This window comes from Gloeophyllum trabeum (genome assembly GCF_000344685.1).
Source record: "Gloeophyllum trabeum ATCC 11539 unplaced genomic scaffold GLOTRscaffold_00012, whole genome shotgun sequence".
Classification (NCBI taxonomy): domain Eukaryota; kingdom Fungi; phylum Basidiomycota; class Agaricomycetes; order Gloeophyllales; family Gloeophyllaceae; genus Gloeophyllum; species Gloeophyllum trabeum.
Window position 1 is genome coordinate 1,109,610 of NW_006920421.1, and position 20,271 is coordinate 1,129,880.

A 20,271-nucleotide genomic window follows, 5' to 3' on the forward strand; every position below is an offset into this window, starting at 1 on the left:
GTGCCGGTTTGGCATTCTTCTGTGACAGTCGCGTCTTGTCACATCACGGCGCGTCCCTAATTAAACGCGTCGGGCGCCGCCACTGCTCTTGTTCCTAATTTCTTACTCTCGCCGACGGATCCGATGGCTCACCAACAGCAGATAAAAGACTTGAAAACCCGCCTCGCGAGATACAACAGGAACGAGAAGCTCAGAGACGACGATGGCAAGAACGACCGCAGATACTTCAAGGCCATCCTCAAAGACGCTTGCGCCGTTGTCCGCAGGGCTCAGGCAGGCGGTTCTGCAGATCTCGCTGAAATCGTGTCCAGCGTGAGCGAGATTCTCAATGAGGCCATCGATGCTGCGTACGGCGACCTCGACCTATACGATTTCATGCCGTCCTTTGCTCACGCGGACGATGCCTCGCTCGTTGAGGAGCAAGGGGAGGGCAGGTTTTTGTGTGCGTGAGGCTACTCTATCCTATTTCTGTTACAGTGTTGAGTCGACTCTGTGCAGCTGCGTTTGCTCTCGAAGGGCTGCTGCCCATCCTCAGACGGATGGGTGTCGACCCCGACAGCGGTACGTCCACGTCCTCCCAGCTCGCTGATCACCCAATCAAACCCCTCCGCACAGACAAACTGACAGCGAAAGAAAAGGCGATGTTCCGCGGCCCCCAGGCCTGGACCCCGGCCAACAAGCGCCATCCGCTCTCCACGCCGCTCGCGCGGTTCACATCGCACACCGCCCTTACCCCGACCTCATCTACACCCCTCGCGAACATCATCTACCAGGCGCGCTGCGAGGTTACAAGCGACAGCGTCCCCTCTCCTATCGGCCTTTCCTTGTCCGCCGGCAACACCTGCCTGGCGCTCAACATGGCGGGCGGGTACAAGAACCGCGACCCGGTGCTGAACCTGTACCTGCTCAACGACAATACGGACTTCCCCGACGCGCACACGGTGTACCCGAAACTGTCGGAGGTCGCGCGCGAGGTCTTCGCGGATGAGGAGCGCAAGCTCGTCTGGCTGGCCGACTCGCGGCGGGTCAAGTCCTTCTCCTGGGTTCCTGGAGAGCAGCAGCGCCGGTCCAGGTCGAAGGGCGGGGTGCCGATGCACACGCTTGCGTCGGGCGGGTTCGACGGCCCGCTCGCGGTGCTGGCGAATGGGACTGTCGTCCGCGCGGGCAAGGGCTCTGCGGCGATGTGGAAGGTTGATGAGCTTGACACGCACCTCGAGAACGAGTTGATCGGCGAGGGCACTCTCGACATAGAGGATTCGTGGCGCGACGACCCCGACGAGATTGAGTTGTCCAGCGGCAACGAGCGCCACTCGACCATCGAGTTTACCGGCGTTAAGGACAAGAACCTCAAGCCGAGCGTGTGGACGCAAGTCGCACCGGGGTCGAGCACCGTCCTGAGCGCCACGGGCGAGCCGCACGAGACGAGCGATTACTCGGTGTTCGAGCTGGATCTTGCAGAGGGGAAGGTCGGGAAACGGTATCTTGGGCACGGCGGGATTGTCATGGACTTCTCGGTCAGTGCGGGGGACCCGAACGTTTTTCTGACGGCGTGTACGGACGGGTACGCGCGGCTATATGATCGGCGCGAGACCTTGCCTGTTGTGACGTTTGACGTAGGCGCGCTGAGTGGGTTTTGTCCTGCCGGCTTGATCGTCCATCCAGATGGGATTCCAAGTGAGCTGTGTTCTTCTCGCCGTCTTGTTCCAGGTGCTGACCGCGGCTCCTGCAGCTGCCATCACCGGCGCACTCAAGCAGGAAGAAATCAAAGTCTGGGACGTCCGCGCGCGGGCGGCTGTCTACGAGCTCGCCACGGGCAACAACGGAGTCACTTCCCTCGCGTGGGATAGCCAACGATCTGCACTGTATGCCGCGACGGAGTGCAACTACGTTGATCGCCTGGGTTATCACCACGACTACCGGCCGGCGAAGCTGCCTAAGCGACAGCGAGCGGAGGATGTTATGGATGAGGACGGGGATGAGGACGAGGACGAGGACGACGAAGAAGACTTCGACGACGAATGCGACCAGTGCTGGCCGTCGAGGGCATGGCACAAGGAAGATTACTTTGGCTACACGTTCGACGCGGGTGATCATCGGATCTGTGCGTGTTTCGTCCAGACAGACCTGTTGCTGCTTTTGCTGACTTAGGCCCTGCTCAGACCGGTTTGCATTTAAGGAGAATCCGGACCTCGACTTTGTTCCATGTTACGGGGATGCTACGCGCGAGCGAGAGGGCTTTGGGTGTTGATTGAAGGTGTTGCAGGGGTATGAATTTGTAAGAATATGCGCCTGGGGAGACACTGCTTCCACTTCTAGCGGGGAGTATTGTGACTATGCTTATATGCCCCACTCCGTGTAGTAGCGTGTAATTTGTGTAAGAGGTAGTCGTGGTAGTACGCACTGTATTATGTGCTTAGACAGGCATAAGACCATAGCCATAGATTGTGGCAACGGGCCTTGGCCACATCAGGCTCGGAAATAGCCCGGGTTCGGCTCGGGTTTGTTCGGACGGGTTGGCGGCTGGACGTAGACGTTGGTACACGCCCAATGCGTCGTAAGGTTCTCGTGAGGTCGCAGCCGAGGTCTCGCGTCGACCTCGCTTCGGAAGGCCCGGTAGACCCCGACGTTACCTTGTTTCGGCATTTCTGCCCAGAGATGTGTGCGCCATCATTTGAGATGTCAGCGCTGAGGTCAGAGCGGCGTCTTCTTGAGACTTAGCGAGGGATATCTGAGCAAGACCGCCCTGATACCGAGTTGACATCCTCTTTGGGCTTTACTGGGCATTAGCTCGTAACCTCAGGTAGAGATGATACCTTGCGCTGCATATAAAGGCTGTACCTTGGACTACAGGATGACTTGAGGCCTCAAAGTATTTTAGGTATTAATAAGATTGATTAGAGTAACCAGAACAGATGTAGTACTACGGCGTAAGGAGTGCTACACAAGTCCCCACTATCTGTTTGTGGGACTTAGAGAAATTCAAGGACAGGACGTGTCTGACGCGAACTGAATTCGAGCGGAGATTGAACTCGAGCGACTTCACCCGTGGTTCAAGTCGTTCCACTTCTTCAACTCCGTCTTTCACTCTCATTCTCGCTCCGATCTCCCGCTCCTTGTCGCTCACTCGCCCGTCCGCCGCACCACGAGACAGTAGACTGTCTGGGTGACAGAGCTCTGGCTGCGACGTCCGACATTCATTGCTAACTGGTAAGTGATGACGAACTTTCCCCGACACGTCACTCACATTCATACAGGAACACTCGGAAGGATATCTTATTCACTCAAATATTGAGCTTTGGTCGGTGGAGTGTGTCTGGGGTCAGGGTGAATCGGGTACGTGTATTGTAATATCATCATGGTCTACTATGCTCATGATCATGTGCAGAATGTGCTGTTTCATTGTGGCAGGCGGGCTCTAATAGGTGTGACTGCGACAGGTAGTTTGGTATTTACAAGATTATATGTACTGTATATACACAGTGTCTGTAGATAGCATTGCAATATATGCTTCATTTTCTTATTCATATTCAAGGAGCAATAAAATCAAGCAGCTGTATGAAATGTGAAAGCCCGCTGGCCAGAAAACCCGCTTTCTCGTTGTCCAGCCCGGATGTCAGCTTGATGCCCGACTCCGACCTTGACTCGACATACGAGTCAAGTAGAGGCCAAGTTGATCCTCGGTTTTTATATCGAGTCGATGTCACGCGTAGGGCCTGGTGGGGTCTGGGGTCTGACCTTGCCGAAACCCTTTTTTAGACTGGGCGTGTAGCAAGCCTTGCTCGACGTTTACTTCGTGCTTGTACGCCCAACAACACGAAACCCGTGCTCTCTCGAAGTTTTGGTGTGCGAATCCATATCCCCTCCCAGCGCGGAATAATCGCTTGGGGATGGGATATAGCTTCGACGAACACTCAAGCGTCCTCCTGATCGTGACCCAGACTCTTCCGCAACCGCGTCAATCCCGACTATCGTAATGATAAGAATCTCGGAGCCTACTTCCATCGGGACTTGAACCGACTTGTGCCGACGACATACTGTATATCAGATCGAGTACTGTATCAGAGATGGGTCCTTGAGTCGTGCCAGCAGGCGATAGAACAACAAGTGTTAGAAAGCTTGGAGATGGCCGCTACTGCTGCGCAACTTCCAGGGTGGGTCAGCAAACTACGCTCATTCCCGAAGGAGAGATTCCTAGTGAGTGGATTCTTGACCCTCAGATAGAGCCCGAGGTGGATGATAGGATGGTGCACGGCGCGCAACTCCCGCGTGTGAGGGCTGAACCAGCAGACGGTGCCCGCCTCTTCGAATCTACACCAAGCAGTGCTCCGCGAGCTTACGCCAACGCTTCCGAGTGTCAATGTCCTTGAAGTGAGAGCTGACCTCGAAATGTTCGCAGTTCGGCCCGTCCCCAGTGCAGCATCTCCCGCGCCTTTCCGCCCACCTCGGCGGCGCGTCCATATGGGCGAAACGCGAGGATTGCAACTCCGGCCTTGCCTACGGAGGGAACAAGGTCCGCAAGGTGCGTCTGACTCCTGTCGTCTCCGAGGGACGTACTGACAAGCCCGGTCTGTGGGTAACAGCTCGAGTACGTTGTAGCAGACGCGCTCAAGGAGGGCGCAGACACGCTCGTCTCAATCGGCGGCGTGCAGAGCAACCATACGAGGGCGGTGACGGCGTGCGCCGCTGCCTCGGGGCTCAAGGTGCGTCAAACGCGGGTCCTCTGTGCACTACCGGTATCGGGGGGAGTTACCGCTACCGGTCTGCGTGCCAATTTTAGACGATACTGATTGAAAGCCGGCAGGCCGTCACTTTGCAGGAAGCGTGGGTTCCGTATAACCCACCATTGTACGATAAGGTAAGTGAGGACGTTCACACTTCTGTCCCTGCTGTGGTTTCCCGCCGGTCCCGAGTCTGCTCCACTTCGCTGCCGCGTTGTCTGCTTCCCATGGCTTTGGAGCACAGCAGCGTGCAGTGGAAGTTGACGTAGATGCGGGTCCAGACGGCACACGTTCGATCGATCGCGCGTTCCTATCGCATCTGCCTGACCTCTTCTCTTATACGCAGACTGGGAACATCCTCCTCTCGCGGCTCATGGGCGGCGACGTCCGGCTCAACTCGGAGTGCTTCCACATCGGGCCCAAGGCGTCGCTAGACGCCGCGGTCCGAGAGCTCAAGGATCGTGGGGCAAAGGTGCGTGGGCGTGAGCGTGGTCAGGTCTGTCTGCGTAGCCACGCCCTTCCCCCGGCCCCGCAACCCTGAGCTAAAGCTAAAGCTATTGTTAGCCGTACAGCATCCCGGCGGGGGCGTCCCTGCATCCCCTGGGCGCGCTCGGGTTCGGTGCGTCGTCCTCCCGGATCTGCCTATGGCTATTATTGTGTGATGTTTAGCTAAACCTGTGATCGGCGTTGTCCTTGTACAGTGGACTTTATCGTCGAGCTTGCTGGACAGGAGAAGGACCTCGGCGTATTCTTCGACACGATCGTGGTGTGCTCGGTTACGGGGTCTTCGCACTCGGGGATCGCCGTTGGCGCGCTGTTGGAGGGCCGCGGGCGTAAGGTTATCGGGATCGACGCGAGTGGGCGGCCTGTGGATACGAAGGCGCAGGTAACGTGAGTCTTTCGACGTCCATTATGCTTTTGAGGAGTACGATGCAATTAACGGGTCGACGCAGCAATATAGCGAAGGATACGCTGGCGCTGCTCGATCCGGACGCACGGCTGCCGGACGACGCTGTCGTGCTGGACGAGCGATTCCACGCAGGGATGTACGGAATTCCGGACGAGCAGACCAAGGCAGCGATGCGGCTCGGTGCGCAGCTGGAAGCTTTCATTACCGATCCGGTCGTCAGTATTGCTCCACCATTTCCTCGTTGCAGAGCTTGAGACGCTGATTACATTCCTTCTACTCGAATAGTACGAAGGCAAGAGCCTGGCAGGGTTGATTCACCTTGTCCGGTCAGGTGAAATAGCCCCGTCCAGCAAGGTCCTGTATGTCCATCTAGGCGGACAGCCTGCTCTGAATGCCTACAGCGAAGAGTTTTGATCGGCGTCTGTGCATAGCAGCTGTAGATACCTTTGGATGGTATCACTTCCGCATGATCATGATGTCTTGCCACGATGCTGGCCTCACACTGGACAGTCGAGCAATCCTGTGGACCCTTGATCGGTGGTACAGTTACAATTACAGTTGCAGTGACAGCATTCAAAGTAGCACGGCGTTGAAGCCACAAACATCCTCGACGATCCGCACCACCATCCGTCAATTGCCCGCATTCCCCACCTTGGCAGCCGGGTTGAAAGCGCGCGTAGTGCCCAACTGCAGCGTCCAGGCGATCCCGCCTAGCACATGTGAGAGGAACGTCTCGTCCTAAATATCAATTGCATTCCATTGTCACAGTCTGCACATTTGCTCCATGGCATACTCGAGTATGGGTGACTCACCGACCAGATCTCGATGGAGTGCCCAAGGCCGGTGAAGAAGCTGCGGCCGGCGGTGCCGCCTGGCTGGACGCCCGCGCCGCGTTCTTGGTACCACGCTACAGTGAGTGTTGAGGTTATTTGGTGTGCGAGGAGATGGATGTGTTTGTTTACCGATGGGGTGCGGTGAGCCATGGTCGAACTTCCTGGGTCCTGGGTCTATTCATGGAATATGAGTATGAGTCCGGGGAAGATGGAGAAAGGTGTGGAGAACCGACCTTCGTAGCTGGTCTCGTCGGCGGTGATGATGACTTTGGCGCCGACCTCGCGGGGGTCCGACTTGAAGTTGTACCTGCACCGCAGGGAGGGGTTAACATCCACTTTGCTAGGCCAACAGCGATTATTTCAGTTTGGTGTCGAACGCACATTTCGTCCAGCACCCGCCATTTGTCTGGCAGATGTGCGGTGCTGGGGTGCGATTTGTCGATGACTTCCACGACCTTGTGAGGTATGCACGTTAGGTTGCGGGACGTAGAATGTCGATCCTCTCGTTACTTGCCGACTCTTGGAGCGGCGGATGGTAATCAAAGTACGCCCCGAGCTCCTTGCCCACGCAGGGCGCGTTCTCGCACGTCGCGGCGGCGCAGTGGATGCCGACGAAGTTCCCTCCGCTATCCAGGTACCTCTGGAACGCCGCTATTCCCTCGTCGTCCAGGACTGAGATACAAGATCATTCGATATCCATCAAGATTACTCAACGAACGCGACACACCATCCCCACAGCTGTTCAGAAAAATCACAGCGTCGTACTTTGTCAGTATGTCATCCCGGAATTGAGTGGTGTCCTCCGTATCGTCAAACTCGACGTTGATAGACGGTCCCTTCTTCTTCAGCGCCTCAATCGAGGCAGGAATCGAGTCGTGCCGGTAGCCTTTGGTGGCGGAAAACAGCAGGATTCGGGCAGTCATCGTCGTCGCTGTCTGGTGAGATGACGAGCGTGGTCCCGCTTGCCTGCGACCGTGTACAAGCCTGAGAGCGGGGAAAGTGCGGGAAATTGCGCCATATGACCATGCCTGAGATACCTCCTCGGCGTCATCGGGGAGATATTGTACACTTTGCTATATTTCACATGGGTAATTGTCCGTGCAAGTTGACGTCGATCGCAAGTCTCCGTACATTGATACCACGTGCCTTGCACAGCTTTCTGCACTCGGCGGCTTCGAAACACTGCCACTGGTCCTTGGACTTCAAGCTTCAGTCGACTCCCTGATATATGGCCATTACAGAGACCCCACTACTATCCACTATGGCCGCCCTCTGGGAAACGAATCTTCGTTAATTCCGATTACTGGTACGAGGCTCTATTGGGTTTCCTGTAGTCAACCGCCTGATCCAGATGTCGAATGGCAAATACTATTAGCAAATCAATAGACTGCATGTAGGGTACGAGAAGGATTGCCAGACGGATAGACCATATTATAGGAAAAATATCGTGAGAAGTAGGCTCAGAACAATACCCCCGTTCAACCATGATTCAAATTGGGCTTGTGAACTAGAGCCAGAACGAGAAGTGGGTAATACAAATTATCAAGCTGATTCTTCAGGAACAGTATGACACGACTCACCCCGACGTCTTCCCCGACTGACTCGCGGTGGGAGCACTAGAGACCGACGAAGACGTGCTCGATGCACCGGGATTCCCGACCTGGGCGCTCGTGTTGAACGCCAGCGTCGTATTGGCCTGCAGCGTCCAGGTGATCCCCCCCAGGACGTGGGCAAGGAAGAGCTCATCCTATTTATGGCCCGATTCGACGCAGTTAGGCAGAGTTCTTATGCGAGACGCACCCGCCATGTTTCGTTCAAGTGGCCCAAGCTTGTGTAGAAGCTCCGTCCAGCGGTGCCATTGCTCTGCACACCCGCGCCGTGCTCCTGGTACCATGCTATGATGTTCTCAGTGGATCGGCGCGGCCGACAAGGATAGCGGGAGGACGCACCTGTAGGGTGAGGCATTCCCTGGTCATAGTTCCGCGGGCCAGGGTCTGCAAAAGGTACAGCTGAATACATGACCCGTGCAGCCAGTCACGAAGCATTACCTGAATAGCTCGATTCGTCAGCGGATAGTGCGACGACAGCACCTACGGCGCGAGGATCGGATTTGAAATTATACCTGGAGAAGGTGAAGGAGGCTTGTCATTCGCGCGCAAGGTGCGAGTGGCGCCACTCACATCTCGTCCAGGACGTGCCACTGAGCGGGAAGCATGCTCGTACTGGGATGCGAACCATCGATCACATTGATAGTCTGAGAGGTAGCCTATCAATGAGTCCGTACATTGCAGAGTACACTGCGAAGGACGTACGGCGTTCGTTAGTTCAGGGTGATAGTCGAAGAAAGCCCCTTCAAGCCAGCCGCTGGTAAGCCCTCCTAGTCCGCACACGCAGCCCAGCAGACCAAGCATTCACCAATTTCCCGACCATACCAGGTCGTATTCCGTAAACAGTCCGACGCAGAGTGGACGCCCACGAAGTTGCCCCCAAGGTCCAGGTACCTTTGGAACGCCGCCTTGCCTTCGTCGTCCAGAACTGCCCAGTCAAAACAAATCAGAATCCCTATTTGTATAATTGCATATATATCTCGGGAGCCCGGGAGCAGATCTGCCTGGCTGAGATCATGCTCAGATTCAGATTCGCCTCTTGACAGGAAGGCAATCTGGCAGAGAACCACCAGCGCGAGTACATACTGGCAGCCCGTCCGCGTCGACGTCGTCCGAAGAAGCCCCTTCACCCACCTTCTCCCGTATTATCCAGGAATAGAACCGCATCATACTGCTTAAGATTATCGTCCGTGAACTGGCTTTGATCTTCCGTGTTGTCAAAAGACACATTAATAGAGGAGCCCTTCCCCTTCAGGGCGTCGATAGCGGTAGGGATGGAATCATGGCGAAAGTCTCGAGTGGCAGAGTAAATCAGAATGCGAGCGGTATTAGAAGCAGCTTGTACAGCGATTAAAGGAAGTAAGCATAGTGGTAGAGTAAGGAAGCCTAGTTTCAGAAGACCTGTCATGGAACCAAGAAATAGATCGCCTCTGGCGATTCAAGAAGGATGTTGGAAAGCAAGCAGTAGCACCGAAGGCTGTCATAGTGGAGGATCTTCAGATTCCGCGAATTCGCGCTTTAGCGCCCACGTGTTGGCGTTCAGTCAAGAGACCGGAACCTCAGCTTGCAAAGCACAATCGCGGTAGAGGTGGGCATGCAAATGTATTATATATTTCGAGGATATCTGTGCAGATTCTGGTGGGTATCGATGCAGATGGGGTACATACACGAAGCAAACCAAGGGTGGAGGGGACCAGACTCTCATTGTTGCCTGCAATCTGGTTCGCCGCCCATGCCAGGGTGGAAATCATCTTCGTCCTCGTCCTCGTCTTCCCATCCATCTTCGTCCTCGCCAAACTGCGATGCAAAGCCGCCGTCAAAGAAATTCGACCCAGCCGGGAAAGACCTCTCACGCACATCGGCAATGTCACATTCCTCGTAGTCCGCCTCGTGCACTACGGCCGGCAGCGGGTCTACCTCCGCCTTCTTGGGTGGAAGCAGTTTTTCCAGGGCCTACAGGAATATCGGCGAAAAGTGTCAGCTTGTATACCGTGCTCCCAACCCGTCAGTGCAACGTACCGCCCGATCAGTCGACCGCAGCCATTCTTCGTCTGGCATTTCTACTTGCATGACAACGTACAAATCACCCTTCTCATCGGGGCGCTTGTATGTTGGCATTCCCTCCCCTCGCAGCACAATTGTATCGCCAAACTTGACTACCTTACCAGGTGGGCTCGACACTCGGACACCGCGCCCATCAAGATGGGTGATCAGCACCCGCGAGAAACCAAGAAGAGCTTCTGACAGGGTGATCTTGACTGTCGCCAGGAGGTCGTTGCCAGAGCGTTCAAAAGACTCGTGCTGTTTTAATTTGAGAACAAACACGACGTCTCCAGGGGGACTCCCGGGCTGGCGGAATTAGGAGCGTCAGATCGCAGCAAGACATCATCATTAGAACAAGGATGAGAGTACCGTTTGGTCACCAGCGCCCGCAAGGACGATCCTCTGGCGGTCGGACATGCCCTTTTCAATGTGGATTTCTTGTCGCGTCTTCTCCTTGACCGTCTTCTCCCCTTTACATTTTTTGCACCTTGAACAAGATTCAGGACATTTGTCCTAAACTGCATGCCAAGCGGCCCACACCTGTCTTTCTCTCGCAGTTTCTCTCCTTCCCCGTCGCACTCGGAACACACAGCCCTTGACGTCGCTAACTGTGAAGGGCCAATCTAGGGCGACATCGGACACTAGTTGTATCGCGAGAAATTTGTTGGCCGCGTACCTGACTGTGTACATAAGTCCAGCCCTTGCCCTCACACTTGACACATTTCCTAGGCTTTGCACTTCCACGTGCACCGGACCTGACGAATGGATTACCGTCAAATCGAGCACGAACGGGAAGCGGACGACGCACCCTTTACACGACTCACAGACAACCTCTCTCTCCATGTTCATCTTCACAGACTTGCCGTTATATAAATCCTCCAATGTGACATCGTACTCGATAATCGAGTCCTGGGAGCCTCTCCGCCGTCCTGACCTAGGACCACCGCCAAAGTCGAATGAGAACATGCCGGGACCCCCTCCCCCGAAGAATTCTGCGAAGATGTCTGCAGGGTCCATCCCTGGTGGTCCACCTCCTTTGCCTCCCCGCCCTGCCACACCATCCATCCCATAGGAGTCGTACACTTCGCGCTTATTGGGATCACTTAAGATCTCATACCTGTGAGCAGCAACCACGGTAAGTACGGAAAAGGGGCGGCAAGGGCGCATCCTAGTACGAACGCAGCGGCCATTTCTTGGAACTTCTGGCTTGCTTCGGGATCATTGGGGTTCTGAGCAAACAGCATGAGGTTGCGAACGTCGCATGATAGTACGACATACCTTGTCCTGTAATAAAGTGCTTACTATGACGATACAGCACCTCGAGGAGCAGGAGAACTCACTGGATGATGTTCTTTTGCCTGTGAGTAAGTGAGCCCAAGGGTCGAGGACGCGGTAAATATCTAAGTGACCTTTTTCCGATACGCCTTCTTGATTTCATCTGCAACATGAATCCTTGGTAAGGTCTAGAAGTCAAGAATACCCTATCTGGCGCACCTTCACTTGCGTCCACCGAGACTCCGAGAAGCTCGTAAAGCTCTACTTCGACTGGCACTACCGGAAGTCATTCTCTGCCGCAGGTAGCTTCAGTCTCCTACCGAATAAGACTCACTTTCGTAGCACAAGTCGAAGACGGAAGCGAGCCAAAGGCGAGCAAGGCTCAGGGAGATGCACCCAATGCAGCAGCCACGCGACGCAACGTTCCCACGGTTAAATTTCTTGAAATTCGCGAACTTTGCATTTGCGCTGCTACCTCCGCCACCAAGCTGGACCAGCGAGACTGTCTGGACACAGCGAAGGGGATGCGTTCCAAGGTGAGCGTCTTTGACATACTGATTTAGTGGCTGCATGATGCTCTCGAAACCTTATCTACATTGTCAGACTGGACATGTCCAGGCGTGACGACTTCAACTTCGTCCTGATCCCATTTACTTCTTTGACATTCTTTTCAATGCCCTTGTGTACCCCTAACTGATTCATTGGGCACCAGATCACTGCTTGCCGTATGCAATGCAACTTGGTCTAGGCATATAATTACATTGACAATTCTGTTTACGTCTCCACTGGCCATCAGTTGCGCCATTTCCAGTTGACTATGTTGCGCACAATGCCTAATGTACTGTATTAGCTGCATACCAATGAATTTCTATTTTCAAGCCGCTAAGACTCTCGATCGTCTCGACGCAAAGCAAGGCTCGATTAAGGGCACTCTGGCGACGCTCCCCGAGAAAGACAGGAAACGAACTGCGGCCCTAGTCATCGAGACTCTCAAATGTGAGTTACCTAGACATAAGGCGTCTTTTGGGGCTCAACCACTTTCAGACAAGGCAGTCCTAACCGATGTCGTCGTTGCTTCGAAACTATTGAAAGAAGAAAAGAAAATCACGACCCTCAACCTCGCCTTAGTCCTGGTACACGACCTTCTGCTCTCGAACGGCATTGAAGCGGGGGACGGCCCGATAAAGGCAGCTATCCTCCGGCACAAAACCAGACTTCACAGCGAGTTCCAAAGACTCAAGATTAAACGGGGTGCGAAGTCGAACCAAGAACTGGCCCAACCGGAGGATCCTCGAGCAGGTCTGTCTTAGCACAAGTCCTTTCTGTGGCGTATCCCTCAACGTCATTATCATTCTGTACAGTCAAGATTCCCCGTTACGTACGAGTCAACACCCTGCTCTGGACCGCGGAGGAAGCAATCCAGTCATTCATCTCTCGCGGATTCACACCGTCGGAGTCTGTATCAAGGTAGTGCAATCCGGATGTCTGCAGCTCCGTGCATCACTTTATTCTCCTTTCAGAAAAGAGTTTGCCCAAGATCAACACGTTCCGAATCTTTTTCTGTTCTCCTCGCAGACCCAGTTCCAGGAGGACCCTGCGTACAAGGCCGGGAAGCTCATTCTCCAAGACAAGGCCTCATGCTTCCCCGCCCTCGTCCTGGCACCACCATCTTCGGATGACGGCGCGGTCATCGATGCTACGGCCGCTCCTGGCAATAAAACCTCACATCTCAGTGCGCTAATGAAGGGTAAAGGCAGGGTGAGAGCCATTCATATTTAACTTCCAGACTCTCAGATAAGCCTATTTATGTCATTCTAGCTTTTCGCATTCGAACGGGATCAGAAGCGTTTCTCCACGCTGCAGGGAATGCTCAGAAAGGCCGGGTGCAAAAACGTAGAGACCATCAACGCCGATTTCTTGAGTGTGTCTCCTGATGACAAGAAGTACGCTGCCGTAACACACATGTTAGTGTCTCCATTCAAGCCCACCGGTCGTCCTACTGAGACAACCCAATCTCGCAGTCTGCTGGATCCTTCATGCAGCGGATCTGGCATCGTAAACCGATTAGATTATCTCTTGGAACGAGGTATGTGTTGTTAGGACTCTGTTCGTCTTGTATTGATCGGCAATCACAAGAGGATGAGAACGAAGCAGTAGATACAGAGCGCCTGAACAAGCTCTCCGGGTTCCAACTTAGCATGATCAGACATGCCATGAAATGTGAGAGTAATTTGAGCTTTCGCTGTGCGTTTCCACTTATGTCGCTCCAGTTCCCGGGGTCGTTAAGATCGCCTACTCGACTTGTAGTATTCACGCAGCAGAGAACGAGCGGGTTGTATGCCAGGCACTAAATTCTGAGGAGGCCCAGGCTTCCAACTATAAGCTCGCGCCGAAGGAAATGGTTTTACCTGATTGGCCCCGTAGGGGCATTCCTGAAGAAATGGATGATGCTGGTGAGAGTTTTGACTGCGACTCTTTACAACTACCGCTCCTCATCATACGTACTTAGAACAAGCCCCGTCTGTCATACGTTGTCGTCCTGGGGATGATGCCACGAATGGGTTCTTCGTGGCATGCTTCATCAAGTCTGAACAGCGTGAGATAAGGGACATCGGCGCCAATACTGAGAAAAGGAAGGCGCAATCCGGTCTCGACGATACACATGAGGACGTAACTCCAGCGCGCAATGATAATGCCGATGGGAAGCGCAAGGAAAAGGGGAAGAAAAGACGGAGAACCTCTTGACGTCGAAGTTGCGATGACGACCTACTACATGGACAATTTATGCATCTCGAAGGAGAGCTTACTCGTAGAGTACAAGACGTGAATAATAACCGGTCAGTTACATTGCCAAAGGGGAACAAGGGAGAAAGGCCTAAAAAGCTACAGTTAGCCGAATGTGAGCCGGATAATCTACATGGTGGAGGCCTCTGCACCAAGGACCAGTTAACAGAGACGGATGAAAAGGATCAATGGTCCGAGTCAGTCGGAGTGTAAGCCGGGTGAGGACGAGGATTGGGAGAGGATTTAGTGTTACCGATTCTTCCTTGAGCTTTAATGCGTCGGAGTCATAGTTTGCTGCTGCGCGTATTGGTTCTGGTAGTATTGGGCGTAATTCGCAGAGTAATCTTGAGTCTGTTGCGGGTAAGCCCCTCCTTGTGAATAACCTTGAGTGCCCCAGCCGGCGCCGTAGCCTCCCGCTGCCCCCGCATAACCTCCGTAACCACCTTGAGGCGCAGGGTATCCAGCCTGCTGAGGAGGATTTGTGGGAACGCTGTTGATCCAAGCTTCTGGACGACGCCAAGGAGGGATATTAGAGCCACCAGCAGTGATATCATGACCAGCGGACGCCATCCACGGGCCGCTCCCTCCACCACCGTTACCGCGATTCCCAGTTTCTCCCAACTCCGCCATGAGGCTGGCGTACTCCGAATCAAATCCACCTCTCCCCATGGGCGGGGACGGTCCTGGCGGCGGTCCGCCTGCCCCTAGCATAGCGTTAGGATCTTTGTTAGCAACACAGTCTCGTGCCATATGCCCAGCGCTTCCACAGACACGGCAGATGATGTTCGCAGTGAAATTTCTCTGCTCCGGACAGTCGTACTTCCGGTGGCCAACGTTACCGCAGTTCTGGCAGACCTGGTTTTCATCATCTCGGAGGGTACCGTTCAGAGCCGCAAGCTCACGCAGCTGATTCCGCTTGTGATCATTTTGCCCCTCAGGGGTAGATGCCGCCTAGAACACTATCAGGACCAGAGCGGGCAAAAAATGCAAGTGGCGCACTTACAGTTTCAATGACTTTGTTAATTGCTTTAACGCACGCGGCCACCTTCTCGGGGGTGTCAGCAGTAACAAGACAGTGGAGGTCCTCTTCAGCATCTTCTGCGTACTGTTCCGGCCGTGCTTTGCCCTCTTTGACACTGCCCTTTCCCCTGATACTGATTTTCGCCCCGCTTTCTCTCTCCATCTTCTTCAAGCTGTTGCCACGAGGACCGACGAGCAGCCCGAAGAAGTTAATTTCAGGGAACTCTTTCACGGGAATATAGACCTTCTCGGAAGGGCGCTGCGACCTCTTTTGCTGATGATATTCGACAGGCGGACGGAAATTGGGATCGTTTTTCATGGCGCGTTCGACAAGTCTCACGCGCTCCTCTTCGAGCTTCTTACGGTAACGCACTTCACGAGTGTTAGTCCTACGTCCATGAGCATCATATGTTGGGGGCGGGGAAGGAGACCTAATCGTGCATAAAGAGGGTGAGTGGATGAACTCCTCAGTACCAGACCAGGGCTAAGACGTACCGTTCTTTCTCAGGCGGAATGAAGTCGTTGAGCCGTAATTTACGGTTGATCTCCTCCAGCCTGAGATGAATGGCATAGTTGTCGAGCTGAGCTTGAGAGACACCATTAGCAGCGATGGCTGTGGGCAATCCTGGGATCTCTGTCTTTGCATCACCCCAGCGGCTACGACGTTTACGAGGACCGGAATCAGCTAATGTAAAGGATGTGAGGAAACAACGGTTGGTTAGTGTCAGTACGCAGGTCAGTAATCAGAGTTAATGATTATCCACGCCGAAGCACGTATAATCTAAGTCGAATCGCGCGACATCGCTGTGATGATTCCGGAACGAAGGATGTGAGAATACCCCCGGTAATGCGAGACTCACTCTTTCCATCCGTGGATCCAGGAGTATCCTCCCTATCTCTCCTGGGACTTTCCTGGTGGTTTTGCGGCTGCTGACGGGGAAAAGCAGAAGGCGATGGTTGAGCGAGCTGAGGCGGCGCTGTTTCTTCAGTAGGTGCTGGACCGAACCTCCTCCTGGTCCCCAGAGGAACTACAACACAGTATTAGTTGCATATAAAGCAGAGGTTTTATGCTGAGACTCACTTTCATTTGTACCAGTTACTTCACTTGTTGCGCGTTTCCACATTTTGACAAGAAGAATAGATGGAGTAAAACTCAAGAAAAGGTAAACGTGAGATGAGCGTAGCTCGGACGCGGAACACGACGAAGGAGCAGACGTCGCTGTCGTTGCGTGGCCCTTTTTTGAAGCGCCGACTCGCTTACTAAGTCGAGTGCGCTTCTCGCGTCCTGTCTAAGTTCGTAGCTTCAAGCTGTCCGAGCCACATCCACCGACCTTACTGCCCTGTTGCTGACTGTAGACTTTCATCGCTGGATATTGCTGTTGGATTTTGTCTGGAGGTAGAGAGATCGTATGAAGCGCGCTGCTGAGAGTTCGTATGTTTCACTCGCCTGCCACGCGCGTCAAGCTGACCAGGACAACAGCTTTCACAGATGCTGACTCTTCCTCGAAACGGTCAAGGAGGGTCGGTGACCAAGACGACTATGTCGATATAGATGATTCCGGGTCTCCTCCAGATACTTCCCTTGTGCCGCGAGCCGCAACTATCAATTTCAGCGCCTTGACCCGCAAGCTAGCAGCGGCGAGACGGGACACTGACGAAGATCCTTCCGACTCCACCCTTGATGCTCACCGACGACAGCAGGACAAGCTTGTGTCGCATATTTTTATGGATCAGGATTTTTCCTGGCTTCATCTGAAGCCAGATCATGCATCCAGGCCAATCTGGATAAGCCCAGAAGATGGACACATCATTTTGGAAGCCTTCTCACCTATAGCCGAGCAAGCTCAGGACTTTCTTGTAGCCATTAGTGAACCTGTCAGCAGGTATGCATGCTGCGATTCCTGTGGTAGATACCGTCTAGACCTCGCGCCTGCAGGCCGGCTTTCATACACGAGTATAAGCTCACTTCCTATTCTCTGTACGCTGCTGTTTCCGTCGGTCTCCAGACGGAAGACATCATCGAAGTCCGTATACGCTGTGTCTGTTATAGTCCCCACCGCTAATTTTGTTTGACGTTGAAGGTGTTGAATCGCCTTTCCAAGGTCAGTGCACTGGTGAATTTCCTCGTACAGATAGTTGAGGCCGTCCAAGGTCCCTGTGCCGGAAAGTATCATCAATTTCATTCGCGAGCGGACTCTGTCGTACGGGAAGGTCAAACTCGTCCTCAAGCATAACAAATATTACATCGAGTCTAGCCATCCTGAAACTCTCCAGTTCCTGCTCAAGGACAAAGTAATTCGGGAGGCTCGCGTAATCTCTCAGACTACGGACAAGAGCATCAAAGCCAACACCTTCACGACAAGTAAGGCCCCGATCAAGGGTAACCTTGTAATCCCCGGCACTAAGGAGGCTGAAAAGAAGAGGGACGACCTGAATAGTGGCAAAACGGGTACGCAGAGCGCGCAAGGTCCTTCCACTTTGGACGCCGAGTTATTTACCTCGGTGGTTGGCGTCGATTCCGGTTCGTTGTAGCGAGACATCGCGGGTGTTGCATCCTTTTCTCACCATTCTATCTCTAGACGACATTGAGGACGAGGATGATAACGTGCATTCGTTTGAGATTGACGACTCCAAAATCGACGTGAGTAGTACGCTTTCGTATTTCATGTTAGTCAATTGACACCGTGGAAGGATGTGAAAAAACGTTGCAATGAGCTCGAGTACCCTATGTTGGAAGAGTACGACTTCCGGAACGACACTATCAATGCCAATCTGGATATCGATCTCAAGCCTGCCACTGTAATTCGACCATATCAGGAAACGAGTCTGAGCAAGATGTTCGGTAACGGGTAAGTGGGCTTGTACAATTCCGCTCTAGGTTCTGGCTTAGTCGGGATTACATAGCCGTGCGCGGTCGGGTATTATTGTGCTCCCTTGTGGCGCAGGGAAGACCCTGGTTGGGATTACCGCAGCATGTACCATCAAGAAGTCCTGTCTGGTGCTCTGTACATCATCGTGAGTGCTCTTCCTATTCACCGGCCGCGGAATGGGGTTCATGACAAGCCGCTGCCTTACCCTAGGGTGTCGGTTATGCAGTGGAAGGCACAATTCATGCAGTGGTCGAACGTAACGGACCGACAAATTGCTGTCTTCACCGCAGATCAGAAGGAGAAGGTGAGCTCGCGTTACTAACTCGCCGTCATGGCCCTCTTTCCATTGGCTGACGCACGAGACGCTCGTAGTTCGCAGGAGAGAGCGGTATCGTGATATCCACCTATTCCATGGTCGCGAACACCCACAACAGATCACACGAGTCGAAGAAGATGATGGAGTTTCTGACGTCCAGAGAATGGGGCTTCATCTTGTTAGATGAAGTGCACGTTGTACCGGCCGCTATGTTCCGACGGGTTGTCACTACCATTAAGGCTCATTCAAAGTTGGGTTTGACCGGTGCGTTTACCTCCGAGCATGCGGTGGCGTGTCGTAAAACTGATGTCCTTGGGATTCTATAGCTACTCTTGTCCGTGAGGACGATAAGATCGCGGACCTCAACTACATGATTGGGCCTAAATTGTACGAGGCCAACTGGATGGATCTGGCCGCCAAAGGCCACATCGCCAATGTGCAGGTCAGTAACCCTGCGGCACGGCTTCTTGCTTTTCTGACAGAGCCTTGTGCAGTGTGCGGAAGTGTGGTGCCCGATGACCCCCGAGTTCTATCGGGAGTACCTGCGCGAGCAGTCTCGAAAACGCATGCTCCTGTATTGTATGAACCCCAAGAAGTTCCAGGCTTGTCAGTTCCTTATCAAGTATCACGAGGAACGAGGAGACAAGATCATAGTCTTTTCCGACAATGTCTTCGCTTTGGAGGTATGTCACGGCACTGCTACTCAGGTGATTTTGTTTGACTGTCCGCTCTGTAGGCGTACGCGAAGAAGCTCGGGAAGCTATATATTCACGGGGGCACCGGGCAAGTGGAACGGATGCGTATATTGCAAAACTTCCAGCACAACCCGGCGGTCAACACTATTTTCCTGTCCAAGGTCAGTCAAATATTATATCGCTTGGGCACTCCGGTCGGCTGACTGCTCGGTAGGTCGGAGACACCTCTATCGATCTTCCGGAGGCTACATGCCTCATCCAAATCTCGTCTCATTTCGGGTCGCGTAGGCAGGAGGCTCAGCGCCTAGGTGAGTGATGTGCGCGCTGTCTCTGGGCGGCCATAGACTGATTGACATCGTTCAGGGCGAATCCTGCGGGCCAAACGCCGTAACGACGAGGGCTTCAATGCCTTTTTCTATTCCCTGGTGTCTAAGGATACCCAGGAGATGTTCTACAGTACAAAGCGGCAACAATTCCTGATCGACCAGGGCTATTCCTTCAAAGTCATTACCCATCTGGACGGCCTCGAAAAGCTCCCAGACCTAGTCTACCGGACGCGCGACGAACAAATCGAGCTGCTGTCCTCCGTGCTGTTAGCCAACGAGAGCGACGCAGACCTTGGCAACGATGTCAGGGCTGGCGAGGGGGATCTGGCAGGGACGGTGACATCGAAGGACTTTGGGCTGCCTACGAAGGTGGCGCCGGCGCAACGCACGACGGGCTCGCTGACCGCGCTGAGCGGCGGGCAGCACATGTCGTACATGGAGCAGAACAAGTCGGCGAACAAAAAGCTGGCACGCGAGGCCAACACGACAAGGAACAAACTGTTCGCCAAGCGGGATAGGGAGCGAGCCACCGCCAGAAAGGAGGCGGCCCGCGGGCGAGGCTGAAACGCCGTGCCGGGGGTCTGCGGTCTGTTATGTAACGGTAGATTCCGTGGCTTTCCGGAGGCCGTTTCGGGGCACTGTGGCAGGTTAATATGTACGAATATTCGCGATAATTAGAGAGTAATCACGTCCACGTGAGATGGTAACCTGCGAGGCAGTAGTCTCCCAAAGGCGACCGATTAAATGCCTCCCTTATAAGGCAGGTGGAGGGCAGTCGGCAGACAGTGGTGTGAACGCTGCAGCTTGTCATGGAGACTGGTGAGGGCGCGGCGGATGCCGGGCTGCATGTGCATTAAAGCCCGTTGGCATCGGC

General features: G+C 54.0%; 8 protein-coding genes across 8 annotated transcripts; 4 read left to right on the forward strand and 4 right to left on the reverse strand.

Annotated features, from left to right (window-relative positions):
* Positions 1–107: 107 nt before the first annotated feature.
* On the forward strand, positions 108–2,455 carry GLOTRDRAFT_140371 (uncharacterized protein). Its single transcript, XM_007870808.1, has 4 exons — positions 108–442; positions 499–1,674; positions 1,730–2,101; positions 2,160–2,455. Exons 1-4 carry the CDS (start codon positions 124–126, stop codon positions 2,246–2,248), a joined length of 1,956 nt encoding a protein of 651 aa, XP_007868999.1. The 5' UTR covers positions 108–123; the 3' UTR covers positions 2,249–2,455.
* A 1,667-nt stretch (positions 2,456–4,122) lies between these two features.
* On the forward strand, positions 4,123–6,200 carry GLOTRDRAFT_122675 (1-aminocyclopropane-1-carboxylate deaminase; the record flags this gene model as incomplete). Its single annotated transcript, XM_007870809.1, has 9 exons — positions 4,123–4,194; positions 4,397–4,519; positions 4,581–4,700; positions 4,802–4,855; positions 5,065–5,190; positions 5,283–5,337; positions 5,420–5,609; positions 5,672–5,843; positions 5,914–6,200. The coding sequence occupies 9 exons, from the start codon at positions 4,123–4,125 to the stop codon at positions 6,040–6,042; spliced, it is 1,041 nt and encodes a 346-aa protein (XP_007869000.1). The 3' UTR covers positions 6,043–6,200.
* Positions 6,201–6,244: 44 nt separating this feature from the next.
* Positions 6,245–7,391, reverse strand: GLOTRDRAFT_64454 (class I glutamine amidotransferase-like protein). The gene is made up of 7 exons (XM_007870810.1): positions 7,189–7,391; positions 6,976–7,133; positions 6,843–6,916; positions 6,695–6,768; positions 6,591–6,635; positions 6,441–6,535; positions 6,245–6,366 (listed from the first exon to the last, which is right to left on the reverse strand). The coding sequence occupies exons 1-7, from the start codon at positions 7,382–7,384 to the stop codon at positions 6,259–6,261; spliced, it is 750 nt and encodes a 249-aa protein (XP_007869001.1). The 5' UTR covers positions 7,385–7,391; the 3' UTR covers positions 6,245–6,258.
* Positions 7,392–7,771: 380 nt separating this feature from the next.
* On the reverse strand, positions 7,772–9,476 carry GLOTRDRAFT_140374 (class I glutamine amidotransferase-like protein; the record flags this gene model as incomplete). Its single annotated transcript, XM_007870811.1, has 9 exons — positions 7,772–7,968; positions 8,042–8,208; positions 8,262–8,356; positions 8,411–8,455; positions 8,510–8,583; positions 8,642–8,715; positions 8,774–8,811; positions 8,877–8,996; positions 9,203–9,476. 9 exons carry the CDS (start codon positions 9,474–9,476, stop codon positions 7,893–7,895), a joined length of 963 nt encoding a protein of 320 aa, XP_007869002.1. The 3' UTR covers positions 7,772–7,892.
* Positions 9,477–9,662: 186 nt separating this feature from the next.
* Positions 9,663–11,958, reverse strand: GLOTRDRAFT_140375 (DnaJ-domain-containing protein; the record flags this gene model as incomplete). Its single annotated transcript, XM_007870812.1, has 12 exons — positions 9,663–9,865; positions 9,926–10,021; positions 10,088–10,417; positions 10,481–10,598; positions 10,652–10,734; positions 10,788–10,866; positions 10,920–11,228; positions 11,291–11,342; positions 11,448–11,469; positions 11,521–11,549; positions 11,606–11,662; positions 11,721–11,958. 12 exons carry the CDS (start codon positions 11,956–11,958, stop codon positions 9,770–9,772), a joined length of 1,509 nt encoding a protein of 502 aa, XP_007869003.1. The 3' UTR covers positions 9,663–9,769.
* A 288-nt stretch (positions 11,959–12,246) lies between these two features.
* Positions 12,247–14,131, forward strand: GLOTRDRAFT_47084 (S-adenosyl-L-methionine-dependent methyltransferase; the record flags this gene model as incomplete). The annotated part of the gene is made up of 9 exons (XM_007870530.1): positions 12,247–12,382; positions 12,431–12,685; positions 12,748–12,845; positions 12,878–13,144; positions 13,205–13,350; positions 13,408–13,472; positions 13,523–13,606; positions 13,657–13,839; positions 13,896–14,131. 9 exons carry the CDS (start codon positions 12,247–12,249, stop codon positions 14,129–14,131), a joined length of 1,470 nt encoding a protein of 489 aa, XP_007868721.1.
* A 309-nt stretch (positions 14,132–14,440) lies between these two features.
* On the reverse strand, positions 14,441–16,314 carry GLOTRDRAFT_107533 (uncharacterized protein; the record flags this gene model as incomplete). Its single annotated transcript, XM_007870938.1, has 5 exons — positions 14,441–15,121; positions 15,174–15,621; positions 15,686–15,875; positions 16,051–16,218; positions 16,272–16,314. 5 exons carry the CDS (start codon positions 16,312–16,314, stop codon positions 14,441–14,443), a joined length of 1,530 nt encoding a protein of 509 aa, XP_007869129.1.
* Positions 16,315–16,915: 601 nt separating this feature from the next.
* Positions 16,916–19,961, forward strand: GLOTRDRAFT_79890 (DNA repair helicase rad25; the record flags this gene model as incomplete). Its single annotated transcript, XM_007870813.1, has 14 exons — positions 16,916–17,073; positions 17,127–17,214; positions 17,272–17,292; positions 17,342–17,711; positions 17,770–17,831; positions 17,882–18,039; positions 18,095–18,205; positions 18,271–18,364; positions 18,433–18,640; positions 18,703–18,818; positions 18,871–19,059; positions 19,113–19,232; positions 19,286–19,379; positions 19,435–19,961. 14 exons carry the CDS (start codon positions 16,916–16,918, stop codon positions 19,959–19,961), a joined length of 2,316 nt encoding a protein of 771 aa, XP_007869004.1.
* Positions 19,962–20,271: the final 310 nt, after the last annotated feature.